The sequence below is a fragment of the Aotus nancymaae genome, unplaced genomic scaffold (genome assembly GCF_030222135.1).
Source record: "Aotus nancymaae isolate 86718 unplaced genomic scaffold, 86718_ANA_hifiasm-v0.15.2.pri h1tg000051l, whole genome shotgun sequence".
NCBI classification, from domain to species: Eukaryota; Metazoa; Chordata; class Mammalia; order Primates; family Aotidae; genus Aotus; species Aotus nancymaae.
In genome coordinates this window covers 21,628,943-21,643,781 of record NW_026988465.1, presented here as the reverse complement: position 1 = coordinate 21,643,781, position 14,839 = coordinate 21,628,943, and the positions used below count along the sequence as shown (strand labels likewise).

Here is a 14,839-nt window from a genome sequence, read left to right as displayed (position 1 = left end):
CTGGAGGAGATTTGTCCCCAAGGCAGATGATAATTCAGGCCCTGACTCTCCAGGTCCTCAAATGTTCATGACAGATTAGTTCAGCTGATGGCATAGCCTCGGAGAAACAGAAGGGCACTGTGAATCTGCTTTCTGTAAAATATTTGATCAAAAAGCAGCAGCTCAGGGCTTGTACATGCAGGCTGTTTGTCTGGTATTCCACTGAACACCTATCTTTTCTGCACAGTTGACCAGCTTTGCTTTGTGAGCAAAAGGTATTCATTTCAAGAGGTATAACACAGATGAATGCCATCTACAGTGAATTCCTTAGAGAAATCCAGCAGTGAGAGCGGCTCCCATTCTAGGCATCTAGGGTGCTGCTAAGTGGCTCAATCCACAGGAAACACTAAATACATCATCTATTAGTCTTATTAAAAACTGGTGATCAGAGACTTCTTTACGGAGCATTATTTCAGTCTGCTGTTGTTCCAAAATTGTCCTGCTACTAAAATCCTCAGCTGCCCCTTTCTTTGTCATGACCAATGTTTAAACACATCCATACTGTAAAAGATCATTGTGCAGACAGCTTGCTTAGGAAAAAAGACCCTGAAGTGGGTTAAGTCCAGACTGACTCCCTCTCTCCCCTGAGACTGCTGAAAACGTCACTAGTGAGTGTGTTTAGGTCTGGGGCAAATGGCTTTGTATCCAGCCAGAATTTAAGCATCAGCTGGACAAAGCTTTCTCTTTTTTCCCTCCTTCACATTCCTAGGATGCTAAACATCTTGACGATCAGAAACTAAATGGTGCTGCCTCTTGGACGGAGATCACTGAGGGTGAATGAGACAACTGTGATTTAAAAGACCGAAAGATGTTTCCCATGTGCTTTTGTGCCATCTTGAGTGTCAGAGACAGATCCTTGCAAGGCCCTTCCTACCTTGCACTAAGAAATCAGCAAGGAGTGTCACCTAACCGGATGGAGGACATTTAGTGCTTCTCCCTTGAGAATTTGTCCCGTTCGACCCACCCCAGCATCCTCTTGAATATTTGGAAATACTTCTCTCCAACTCTGTGCCCACAGCAACTGGCATTGTTTTGCTTGTAATGTTTCTGCATGTGGCCAGCATTATAGAATGCTCCGGGCCAGAGAATGAGATTGCTCCCATGATGCAAGGGCCTGGTCAAGGAAGTGGTGGGACTTGTTCCTTTTGAGGCAGAGCTCCAAAAGAAGCAGGGCTGCCACTTATCATGCCCAAGCATTCATTCTTTCCTCAGTACTCACAGGAGAAATTACATGCTGTGAGCGGGTGTGGTGGCTCATGCCTGTAATCCCAACACTTTGGGAGGCCAAAGACTGCTTGAGCCGAGGAGTTCAAGACCAGTCTGGTCAACATAGGGAGACTCTGTCTCTACAAAAAGAAGAAAAAAATCATCCTGGTGTGGTGGCACACACCCATGGTCTCAGCTGCCTGGGAGGCTAAGGTGAGATGACTGCTTAAGCTTGGGAGGTTGAGGCTGCAGTGAGTTGTGATCACACCACCGCACTCCAGCCTGAGTGACAGAGCAAGACCTTGTCTCAAAAAAAAAAAAAAAAAAAAAAAATTGCAGGGCTTCTTACCTAGGGAGCATGGGTTAGGTGAATTGGAACCACTTCCTGTTTCTGGGCTTTGTTTTGTTAGTCCTTTAGAGCAGAAGACATTGCCCCTTGGAATTAGAGATTGGTCAGTATTCAGCGTTGACTCATTGACCACTGACTTAAAATTTGTCTGCTTGTTGTATTTTATTTGGGGGTGAGCACTAGGCAGAGGGATATAGCAGTTGTTTCCCAAGACTTTGTGGTTGACATGGTTTTTTTCTTTAACTTTTGTTATACAAATTTCAAACAGTAGAGAAGATCCTCTAATGGAGCCCAGTGTGCCCAGCCCCCAGCCTCCCCACTGATCAGCTCATGGCCAATCTTGTTTTCTATTCTTCAACGTACTGACTTCCCTCTGGATTCTCCTTTAACCAGTCCCAGATATTGTGCCATTTTATCCATGGTTGTGCCTCTTTTTTTTTTTGATATAAAGATTTTTCAATGCATTTTTTAAATGCTAACAAAAAATAAAAGCTTGAAAAAAATAAACAGCGTGGCATCTCCAGTTGAGCGCCGTGTCCTGCTTCTCTTTCCGGATGTGCTGATGCTCTCCTGGTGCCTTCTGCTTTACAGTGCAAGCCCGCCGTAAGCCGCAGCAGGTCTTCCAGTTTAAGTCTTACAGTTGAAAGTGCTTTAGAAAGCTTTGATTTCCTGAACACCTCTGATTTTGACGAGGAGGAGGATGGTGATGAGGTTTGTAATGTTGGCGGAGGTGCTGACTCAGTATTTTCAGACACTGAGACTGAGAAACACAGGTAAGTCTGAAGACAGTATCTCCTCATATTTCTCCTGTCACAGCTGAAACACTAGTTCTTTGTTACTGTCAGAGGGGACCTGGTACACATTTCCAGGAAGATAAAACTCCCCACATGAGTGACCAGTTGGCTTACAGTTCTTTTTTATGGTCAAGTACAATTAAAGGGTCAACATCATTCACCTATTTTGGGTTGCTTAAAGAAAAATAATTTCCTTATAAATAAAGAGGAAATTTTTATATGAGAGTGTTTGTATTCACATACATGTGTACATGTCTTTTGTTTTTTTGAGACAGAGTCTCGCTTTGTCACCCAGGCTGGAGTGCAGTGGCGCGATCTCGGCTCACCACAACCTCCGCCTCCCGGGTTCAAGTGATTCTCCTGCCTCAGCCTTCCAAGTAGCTGAGACTACAGGCGCCCACCACCACACCAGCTAATTTTTGTATTTTTAGTAGAGACGGGGTTTTACCATGTTGACCAGGCTGGTCTTGAACTTTTGACCTCGTGATCCACCCAGCTCGGCCTCCCAAAGTGCTGGGATTACAGGTGTGAGCCACCACACCCAGCCATCACATGTGTCTGATAGGGTTCAGTGTTACGGAGAACCAACTCATACCAGATGACGGATCTGGGCCCGGTTCCAGGGCTAGCACTCTCCTTCCAGTGCCTTTGTTTTGTTTTGCCTCACTTTCCCAAGCCCTTATGCTTCCTTCAACCCAGTGAGTCTTTATGGATTGAGTTCATCAATGCATGCATCAACGCCGACTTTAAGTCCCATGGTGGATATTTGTCTTAGAATGTGAGAGAGGATGACCTGTGACTGCCAGTGGTTCTGCAGCTCTGTAGGTGGAGAATGTGACCTTCTCTGGAAGCAGTGGATGAAGGTGAAATAGTGTTACCTTCACCATCAGGTGTCCTCGTGCAGCCTAATCGCATTTTAACAACTAGAGCCTGGGGTCCAATTTTATAACTACAGATAAAGCAAAATAAGCACAGTGAAATATGCCCGCCTGCATCCACTGCTGTGAAAGAAAACACACTTTCCCAAAGTGGGGGTGGCGTGTCCACACATCTTTACCTTTGGCATAATATGACATAAACAGGTTTTCAAGTTACAGCAAGTTATGACTTCCACCTTCACAAATCTCTCCAAACATGTTAGTTTTGGGTTTCTGTTGTCCCTAGAGGGTTTCCTTGTTCAAAATAAAACCAGGAAAAAAAACATGAGAACTTGAATTTACCCCTTAAGCAAACTGGGGACATGGCAAAGAATTTATTAAATGGATGTAATGTTTAAATTCTACATTTGGCCAGGCACAGTGGCTCATGCCTATAATCCCAGCACTCTGGGAAGCCAAGCCAAGGATTACTTGAGCTCAGGAGCTCGAGACTATCCAGGAAACATGGAAAAATCCCGTCTCTACAAAAAATACAAAAGTTAGCTGGGTGTGGTGGTGTATACCTGCAGTCCCAGCTACGTGGGAGGCTGAGATGGGAGGATTACTTGAGCCCAGGAGGTCAAGGTGAGCTGAGATGGTACCACAGCACACCAGCCTCAGCAACAGAGTGAGACCTTCTCTCAAATAAATAAATAAGGCCAGACATGGTGGGTCACTCCTGTAATCCCAGCACTTAGGGAAGCCAAAGAAGGTGAATCATTTGAGGTCAGGAGTTCGAGACCAGCCTGACCAACATGGTGAAACCCTGTCTCTACCAAAAACACAAAAATTAGCTGAGGATGATGGCAGGCACTGTAGTCCCAGCTACTCAGGAGGCTGAGGCAGGAGAATGGCTTGAACCTGGGAGGTGGAGGTTGCAGTGAGCCAAGATCACGCCACTGCACTTCAGCCTGGGTGACAGTGCAAGAGTCTGTCTCAAAAATATATATATACATATATAAATTGTTCTGCATTCATATTTTTTAGCTTGATGGAATTTGTGAAATGCTTCTTAACCAGAAATTTTTCTACATACTTGTTACCTTAAGCTGTTACAGGTTTTCCAAAAGAAAGGATGTGGGGGGAAAAAAAAAAGCTGTTACAGGGTATAGCAAAATCAGGCATCAATCTAAACTTTTTTTCTTCTCGCTATAAGAAACATTTTAACAAAAACATCATAGATTTTATAAATGTTATAACTCATTGATATTAAATATGTCTAATTTGATCAATCTTATTGTATGTCATCAGAAGTATTAGGGATGAGTGTGTGTGTTTGTGTATTTTAAATATGTATTGGCTGCTATGTGTGGACTGCCCAGACACAAGCTGAATGTTTTCCCCTTGGAGGCAAATGTGAATCAGAATAAAGCATTCAAAGCCTGTAAGTTCTGGTGCGTGATCTTTTTAAATTGTAGACACGGGACAGTGTGAGGCTGGAGCCCAGCTCTGCCCTGTCCAGTCTAGCTGTGTGAACCAGGACACTCTTGTTAATATCCCTGCTAATCATGTGAAACAAGACCACTATGCTTAGCCTCCCTGGTACACAGATTTATTTTAAGAATAAAATTAGATCATCAATGCAAGTGATTTTTTAAAATGTAGGTGCTCATCATGATATAACTTCAGACAGTTCAGCAATGGGGTTGAAACAAAGCATGAGAGGCAGAACTAAGCTGTTCCTCTAAATATTCAAACACGCTTTTTAACTTCTGTTCAGAGTAGAACATCATGTCTCTCTTCTTGGCAGCTTTCCTTTTTCCTTTTATTCAAGTAGCAACTGATCTGAGGCCAGGAAAAAGCCTTGACAGATTATTTCTTAATGGTATTGCCCTTGGGAAACCACAAATATAAAGGACAGTTTAATCCCAGAAAATTTGGCAGATCACCCTGTCAACAGAGCAGGAAAGTGCAACAAATTCAAAATAAGGGCGTGTTTCAAAGACTTCTGGGTGAAATTACTTCATAAGTGGTTCATTAGGCTTAAGAGGCAGAGAGAGAACTTTGAAAGCAGTTTGTTTGCATGCTCTTTTAACACTAGGCAAATTGGTGACCAGCCTGAATTAAGTAATTTTTGAAAGGTGTCTCTATTTTTCAAGGTAGGCAAGTGAAAGACTGTTTTCAGTGGGTGCTGTTGAGGCCTGATGCAAACCATGTTGACATGACCTGTGGTTTGTGCACAGAAAAAAAAAAAGTTAACGTTTTACCCACCATCAATAGTTACAGGTCGGTTCACCCAGAAGCCAGGGGCCATCTCAGCGAAGCGCTGACCGAAGACACAGGAGTTGGGACCAGTGTGGCAGGAAGTCCTCTCCCACTGACCACAGGGAACGAGAGCCTGGACATCACCATCGTTAGGCACCTCCAGTACTGCACCCAACTAGTGCAGGTAGGAGCAGCGATGAACCTGTGTTTAAGAGGTCAGGTGGTTTGCATGTCAGGAAGTGTGCTTTCATTTTTCAGCGTTGCCAGGGAAATCAGAATTGAGGAATAAGAGAACAGTCTTGCTCTGGTTTGAGCCCAGTCAACAACTCTGACGGGCATGCCCATCCCTCTACAACCTTGCGTTTTCATCTTCAAACCTAACTCTCCAGTTCTTAACAGTAGCAGGCGGAATATGGTTAGCTCCCACTTTGGTAGTAAATGAGAATCATGTGATGAAGGGGGCTGGGGGAAGGCATTCGTATTCCACCATCTGCAATGGGGTTTGAAAGCCAGTGATACTGAATATATATTAATGTGAACATCAGATGAATCAGCTTTTCACCACCTGGATAGCTGAAAGAAAGTGTTAAAGAATCTAACCACAGTCTCCTGCATCTTGAATAAGTACTTCTTATTAGCAATGGTAAGAGATATTTCTCTAGGCCATCAACATCACTATTTAGCTCTCATTCCGGCACAGCACAGAGCTGCTTTTTCTTCTCATCTCAAGCTGTTTACCACTTAAGGTTTTTCAACAGTGGAGCAAATGTTCTGAAATTGTTTTGTTGCAGGAAGGGTTTCAGCTATCTTAAAGCGTTTCTCCTCCAGCATCTACCTAAGAGCTTTCTCCTTGCCTGGTCACTTGTCTTCTAGCATCCTTCTTCTCCCAGCTTGGTTGGATGTATGTGGAACAGGAAGAGAATGCAGAAGCAAATATGATTTCAGACCAGGTGCAGTGGCTCATGCCTGTAGTCCCAGCACTTTGGGAGAACAAAGCAGGAAGATGGTTTGAGCCCAGGAGTTTAAGACCAGCCTGATCAATACAGTGAAACCTCATCACTACAAAAGATACAAAAATTAGCCAGGTGTGGTGGCACTGGCCTGTGGTCCCAGCTACTCAGGAGGCTGAGGTGGGAGGACTGCTTGAGCCTGGGAGGCAGAGGTTGCAGTGAGTTGTGATGATGCCACTGCACTCCAGCCTGGGTGACAGAGTGAGACCCTGTCTTAAAAAAACGGGTTCAAGGGGATTACCAGGCAGGAAGGGTGCAGAAAGAGGAGGCATTGTACTCCCAAGAGCACAGAACCCATTGGAAGACAAGAGTCAGGGTGAGAAGCCAGGTGTCCCTCGGGAGCCCAGCAGAGGGGCAGTGCTGCCTCCTTGGTAACACACGTGCTTTGAGATGTAGGAGAATATGCTTCTCCAGCTCAGATGAAGAGCACCAGCGTAGCCTCAGACAACTGTATGCTGTGGGAGACTGGCTGGCGATTATAACTCCTGCCACTTGGTTAGCCAACACTTAGTTGAACTCTTCTGTTGAGTTTCGAGGTCAAAAACCACAAAGCTTTCACAAATCATGAGACTGACAATCAATCTGGTAGAAGGTGCAATTTTTTTTTCTGATTAAAACAGGGATTTTTATTTACGTATAACTGTTTTCTACTCACTAACCATTTGAATGAGACAGCTCTTTGTCCTTGCTGAGCCTGATACGACACTGAGCAAACCACTTATTTATCTTTTAGAGAAAAATAGCTATTCTGTGAGACATCAGAGAATTCCTGTCTATGAAGGACTGACTGTTTTCTCGCAAAGACTAATTGGCATGCTTTCACTGCAAGCAGCCAGCGCAGCATTTCTTCCTGTGATAGGGCCATGATTCCAACAGTTCAGCCTTTCCATGGGGATGAGCAATGGTACAAAAACAGAAGAGGTGGATATAAAGATGTAGGTTGAAGGAGTGAGGATTAGAAACTCAGCTTCTCACTTGCATTGACTCATGTGTGAGCTTCCTTTCTCATTAGGTATCTAATCACAGAGAGATAAAGATGTGCATTTTCTAAGAATCACAATCACTAGATTATTCTCAAAATAAAGCAGTTCATTGCTATTGTATTTACTCACAGGAAAGATGTTAGTACATAATTGCTGCACTAGACTTTTGCATTTGAAAATCCGATTTGTTGTAGAGTCCAAACACTTTAGACAATACAGCAAGGTAATACAGGTCTGCATTCTGCCTCTATGCCCGTCAGGTGATGAGAGACACAGAAAGGAGTAGAACCATCGGGCAGCAAATGACTTATGTTCTTTCCTCTCTTAGGCCTTCTCATGCTTATGAACTACACACAAGTGAACCCACTTATAACTTACGTGACCTCTGGTGGGTTACTTTACCTCTCTGTGCCTCAATTTTCTCATCAGTAAAATGGGGATACCAATAGGAGCCGCCTCATTGGGTAGTTAATAGAAATAACATGAGCTAACACTTATACAGGACTCAGACTAGTGCCTGGCACATAGCAAGCACCCATTTGTTACCAAGAGACAACTCTGATTGTAATTATCATTCTTATTTAACCTGCTCTTAATTTTCAGCTTGAACACACACACAAAAATAAAACCATGCTGTGAAAAATTACTGCATTTGCTAAGACAAATCTATTCTGCTTACACACCAGCCTAAACTGTCCCTCATGTTTCAAAAGGTAATATCAAGATTCACAATACATAAAAGGGAAGGCAACTTTATAAAAACCTTGTAGCCCTACTATTGAGAAAGTTCCAGAATTTATGCAGGCATAAAAATATGCAGAGCAACGAAAACATGTCTGATTTCCTCAGATGTATAACTGGCATGGAATGAGGAACATTATCAAGCTGGAAGAAAAACATTGCCTGAGTTTATTTAGTATCATCACCACATTCAGGAAGGACGAGGCTGGGTAGAGAAAGCTCTACTGAAAACAACATAATTGAAACAGTGGTTTTGTTTGTTTTACCAGCAAATTGTTTTCTCAAGTAAAACCCCATTTGTGGCAAGAAGTCTCTTAGAGAAGCTTTCTAGGCAGATCCAGGTGATGGAGAAACTCGCAGCTGTCAGTGATGAGAACATAGGAAATATCAGTTCTGTTGTGGAAGGTAAGTATCTGTCAGTTACACCGCTACTCATGTAAATGATGACACCACTAGCCCCGTCCACTCCCTACACATGTTCATTGCTTTGTTGGGAAAACAGAAAAGCATCCTTAGGTCATTGGATTGAGAAAGGTCTTCAAACAGATCAGGCTCATCAGCATCACATTTCGGTGTTCTGAGTCAAAGCAGCAGACACAGTTTTTCCCAGAGGGCCTGCACCTCCAGAAGTCAGACACAGAAACAGGCAGAGTTTCACAGACTTTCTGCTGCTACGGTTCCCTTTAGGGACAGATGACTAGGATTGTTCTTGCTCCCTGGGGCTGGCTAAGACAACTCCTATAGCGACTGACAAATGGAAGATGCTACCAGACCCTCTTGGGGAAAGGTGCAAATACATGGATGCAGACGCCCCCAGGAGAGCTCCCGATTCTAAGAGTTTTAAAGGAAGAAACTGACATGGGAAAGATGCCTTTGAATTTGTGTGATCTGGTGATGGGGCACTTCTGTAGAGACCAGAATTTATGTCTTTTTTCATATCAGATACTCAGTAGAAATACGGTCTTCCAGGTAATCTCTGATTAAGCTTAAAACGTCCTCTATCTTTTCCCTGTACATTTCTGCCTCCCAAATCCATTCCCACTAGAAGTAGGTGACCTTGGCTGGTCTCTGAGGGCATGAAGAGGGGCAGGACATTCATGCCACCAGTGACCTGTGTCCTCTCCTCTCCCAGCCCCCACCTCATGATGGTAACACATTCAAGCGAAACATTGTTCCTGCACCACCTGGCACCATGCTGTTCAGTCATTTCAGTCAGAGAACACCTGGGCAGGGTAAAAATGTCCTCCAGCCACCTACTGCTACCTCCCATCCCCTTGAGAAAACTCTCCTAAAGTTTGAGTCACTGATCCTGTATGATTTCTGTGTGGAGTTACAGGAAATCCCACGATTGGAATGTCTCCCAAGGGTAGAGCTCCTGTGTTTCCCAATACTGATAGCAAACAGCCTTGCATTTGCTCCATTTTCTTTGCTCCCCAGGCAGGATGGGTTTCTTGTCATAACTTCTTTATCCTTCAGGCCATCTGCCAACCACACAGGAATTGGTATTTTGGGAGGCCAGCATTTTGGGAGGCCAGCATTTGGGAGGCCAGCATTTTGGGAGGCCAAGGCAGGTGGATTACCTGAGGTCAGGAGTTGAAGACCAGCCTGGCCAACACGGCTAAACTGTCTCTACTAAAAATACAAAAATTAGCCAGGCATGGTAGCACATGCCTGTAATCCCAACTACTTGGGAGACTGAGGCAGGAGAATCGCTTGAACCTGGGAGGCAGAGATTGCAGTGAGCTGAGATCATGCTACCCCACTCCAGTGAAGGTCACAGAGTGTGACTTCATCTCAATAATAATAATAAAGCTACTACATTTTTATGTAGTATTATGGGGAGAAAAAAAGCTTCCTAAAGAACACACACACACACCCTTTCCCCAACACGTCTCCCTCTGTTTCATTTCAAATGTGTCATGAGATGACAGTTGCTCTTCTCTTCCAGCCATACCAGAATTTCACAAAAAGCTATCTCTGCTGTCATTCTGGACCAAGTGCTGCAGCCCTATTGGTGTGTACCACAGCTCAGCGGACAGAGTGATTAAGCAGCTGGAGGCCAGCTTTGCCAGAACTGTCAACAAAGAGTATCCGGGACTTGCAGACCCAGGTATGAGGCAGCAGGAGAAAGAGAAGTCCTGTCCTTCAGTGAGCGTGGGCGCTGGGGTGGGGGTGCAGGGGTCCTCCTACCATTTGCCTGCAGATGGGAAGCACACAAAAGCCCAGCCCTGAAAACAGAATTGTACTGTCCAGGGAAAACATCATCTACTCAGATTTAAGAAAAGCAAGATGTTGAACGTGTTTTAATTCAGAATATAAGCAGTGACATTTAAAGCTACTACATTTTGGCCAGGCACAGTGGCTCACGTCAGTTAATCCCAGCACTTTGGGAGGCCGAGGCAGGTGGATCACCTGAGGTCAGGAGTTCGAGACCAGCCTGGCTAACATGGCAAAACTCCATGTCTACTAAAAATACAAAAATTAGCCGGGCATGATGGTGCATGCCTATAACCCTAGCTACTTGGGAGACTGGGGCAGAAGAATCGCTTGAACCCAGGAGGCAGAGGCTGTGGTGGCTGAGATGGTGCCACTGCACTCCAGCCAAGGTGACAGAGTGAGACTTCATCTCAATAATAATAAAGCTACTACATTTTAATGTATTGTTGTTTCCATATGTATTCATCTTTCATTACAATGTCACCAGTATGAGAGCATCAAATGGAACAATCACTTTGGAAAAACTGTTGGCAGTTTCTACGAAAGCTCAATATACCCTACTCTTGGATCCAGCAAATTCACTCCTAAATAAGTAAAGACAAAGAAGTGCTATGTTCCAAGAAAGGACATTTATAAGAGGGTTCATAGCAACTTTACCCATAAGAGCCAAAAATTGGAAACAACGTAAATGCCCACAAAAGAATGGATGAATTGTAGTATACTCAAAGCATCAAGTATTACACAGCGATTAAAAAAATAGAGACAAGGTCTCACTCTGTCCCCCAGGGGGATCAAAGTAATGTGATAACAGCTCACTTCAGCCTCGACATCCTGGGCTCAGGAGATTCTCCTGCCTCAGCCCCTTCTGTACTGGGACTATAAGCAGATGCCAACACGCCTGGCTAATTTTGGTACTTTTAGTAGAGACAGGGTTTTACCCTCTTGCCCAGGCTGGTTTTGAACTCCTGGACTCAAGCAGTTGTCCCACTTTGGCCCCCCAAAGTGCCAGGATTATAGGCATGAGCCACTGCACTGGGCCAGCAATTTTTTTTTTTTTTTTTTTTTTGAGGTAGAGAGTCTCAATCTGTTGCCCAGGCTGGAGTGCAGTGGCATGATTTCAACTCACTACAGCCTTCGCCTTTCAGATTCAAGTGATCGTCTTGTCTCAGCCCCCAAATAGCTGGGATTACAGGCACGCGCCACCATGCCCAGCTAATTTTTGTACTTTTAGTAGAAACAGGGTTTCACCATGTTGGCCAGTCTGGTCTCGAACTCCTGACCTAAGAGTGATCCACCCGCCTCGGCCTCCCAAAGTGCTGGGATTACAGGTGTAAGCTACTGCACCCACCCTGGGCCAGCAATTTTAAAAAAAAATACGTTGTAGCTATAAGCAATAATTTGGATGAATCTCACAGATGCTTTGTTGTATAAGAGAACAAGACACCAAAAGTACATACTATATAACTCCATTTACAGAAGTTCAAGAACAGGCAAAACTGATTTATGTTGATAGAAGTCAGATTGTTAGTTGCCTATTTGTGCCCCTCCTGTCCTTTCTCTTCCCTTAATTTTTCCTTCGTTCTTTCCTTCCTTTCTCCTCTTTTCCTCTCTCACTTTTCTCTTACTCCTCCTTTTAATCTCTCTTCTACACACACATATATAATATTTATTCATTATATATGATATATATAAGGGAAGGGAAGGGTAGCTATCGACTGCGAAGGGGCACAAGAAAACCTTATGGAGTGTGGGCCCTCTCCGTATCTTGATCTAAATGGCAGTTACACAGGTGTGCACATGTGCAAAAACCATCTAGCTGCTTACTTTACCAACTTCAGTCTATCTTCAACCACAGTAAAAGATAAACAGTTTATTGAGGGGGGTGTGACGGCTCATGACTGCAATTGCATCTACTTGAGAGGCTGAGCAGGAGGACCGCTTGAGCCCAGGAGTTTGAGACCAACCTGGGCAACAAAGCGAGACCCTATCTCTAAAAAAAATAAGAATAGCCGTGCGCAGTGGTTCACGCCTGTAATCCTAGCACTTTAGGAGGCAGAGGCGGGTGGATTGCCTGAGTTCAGCAGTTCAAGACCAGCCTGGGGTGAAACCCCGTCTCTACCAAAATACAAAAGAAATTAGCCAGGCCTGGCAGCATGCACCTGTAGTCCCAGCTACTTGGGAGGCTGAGGCAGGAGAATTTCTTGAACGTGGGAAGCAGAGGTTGGCAGTGAGCTGAGATCACACCTCTGCACTCCAGTGTGGGCGACAGAGCGAGACTCCTAAATAAATAAATAAAAAGTTGAATGAATGAATGGTCATATATTTAAAGCTTCTGTGTCTTTCCCTTCCAAATAGTGTTTCGAACTCTGGTGTCCCAAATTCTGGACCGGGCTGAGCCTCTACTTTCCACCAGCCTGTCCTCGGAAGTCGTCACTGTTTTCCAGTATTACAGTTACTTCACCAGCCATGGCGTGAGTGACCTGGAGAGTTACCTGAGCCAGCTGGCCAGGCAAGGTGGGACATATTCTTTTGTCATATTATAGTGGTGGCTCAATTTGGGCGTTATCTCTGTTCTTTTAAATCATGGCTTTTGGCAATGATAGGCTTTTGCTTTTTCAAGTTCACAGTAGAGGTGCAATTTGCCTTTTAAATGACTTCTGAACCTTTACTACCAGTGAGCCCCTTGTTAATAAATCAGGGATTCACTAGGAGCAACTCAATCATCTGGCAGAGGGGTACCATTTACAGGAAGCTGGCAAATGATTTAAGCTTTCACTGCACTGTATTTCCTTCAGTAATGTATTTGCCATTAGCCAGATCAACCCGACACGCAATACTATTTTATATTGCCCGTTTTGGTGAGGCCTTCATTAATAATAGGAAGAAACGGAGTTTCAAAGAAAGCAGGTAGGTCACGGTGGGAAGGGAAAGGAGGAAGAGGTGGAAAACGAACTCCAGAGCTACATGTGCAGGGAACAAGGAGAGCGGCTGCCGGAGTAGGCGTGCAGCAATGAAGCTGGCTCTTGCCATTCCACGTGGCCCTTCAGAGACAGGAAATAAAATAATGATCTAAATCAAGTGAAAACCACTTTGGGAGTGCAGCCAGGTAGTGAGGGGCTGCTTTCTGGTTCCCAGGTTTGTGCTCTATCAATCCACAGAGCCTTGACAATGTAGGTTAAAAGGGACAGGAGGAATGAGGTGTGTTCTTTGGAGCAAGGTGAGTCTGGCACGGCACCAGGCAGCAACGTGTCTGGCGCACGCCCAGGCTTAGCCCTTCTGTTTCCAGAACATCAGACCCTGCAACAACAGTCAGCACACTGGGTAGCATCATCATGAAGGAAGAAAAATCTTCCTCTACCCAGCATTGTACCAGCACAGAGTGTGGGAGAGAGTCTGTGAGTAACCCCTTACAATGGCAGACACCAGAACAAAGAATAGGAAGAGAAAGCATGGGCAGAAAGACCTTGATTCAGGACCACAAAGTCTTATTTTATAATATAATAGTCTTCTTATTTATTTTCTTATTGAATGGAGTCTCACTCTTTCGCCCAGGCTGGAGTGCAATGGCATGAATGTCAGCTCACTGCAACCTCCGCCTCCTGGGTTCAAGCGATTCCCCTGCCTCAGCCTCCTGAGTAGCTGGGATTACAGGAAGGTGTCACCATGCCCTGCTAATTTCTGTATTTTTAGTAGCGACGGGTTTTCACCATGTTGGTCAGGCTGGTCTCAAATTCCTGACCTCGTGATCCGCCCACCTCGGCCTCCCAAAGTGCTGGGATTACAGGCGTGAGGCACTGTGCCCCGCCCTATTATAGTGTTCATTTCTTGGTACTAAATATGTCCCGATCTAAATCAATTTTCTGAGAAACTTTGTTAGTTTACATCAGTGGAGATGTGAAGGTGTACATCTCTAGCCTCTTATATTACATTGTCCCCAAAAAGGCCTACTCATTTGCTAACAGGAATGGGGAGTGACAATCAAAAAAAACCCTTAACCTTTTAAGTGTCTTTTCTTCTTTCATCATAAAAGGGAAAAGCCTTCATTATTTAAAAAAAAAATTAGAAAACAGAGAAATATAAAGAAAAAAATTCCAATCTCTCCTTCTCCTACTTTTTAAATTGTATGTATTTTCCAGTTGAATGCACGTGGGTTTTAGATTTCAAAATTGTAATTATGCCTTATAGAGTATTGATCCTGTTTTTTTATTTGACATTATGTTCTGTGTTATTAAATATTCTTTGAAAGTATTTGTGTTAGATTATATTAGATATTAGATTAATAGTTCAGCATTTGAATGTATACTAATGTATTTGATTATGTTGTTGAACATTTAGGCTAATTTCTGTGATTTATTTCGATGTTATAATCCATAATGCT

At 44.0% G+C, this 14,839-nt stretch overlaps 1 protein-coding gene across 8 annotated transcripts in view; it reads left to right on the top strand.

Annotated features, from left to right (window-relative positions):
- The window catches only part of RIPOR2 (RHO family interacting cell polarization regulator 2), a 227,107-nt gene that overhangs the window by 200,335 nt on the left and 11,933 nt on the right, over nt 1-14,839 (top strand). For 7 of the 8 annotated variants that reach the window (XM_064363048.1, XM_064363047.1, XM_021667646.2 and 4 more), the window contains 5 exons: nt 2,186-2,367; nt 5,526-5,694; nt 8,514-8,649; nt 10,193-10,354; nt 12,817-12,975. In XM_064363048.1, coding sequence (XP_064219118.1) covers nt 2,186-2,367; nt 5,526-5,694; nt 8,514-8,649; nt 10,193-10,354; nt 12,817-12,975 — 808 coding nt within the window. The other variant, XM_064363053.1, reaches the window with a different exon arrangement.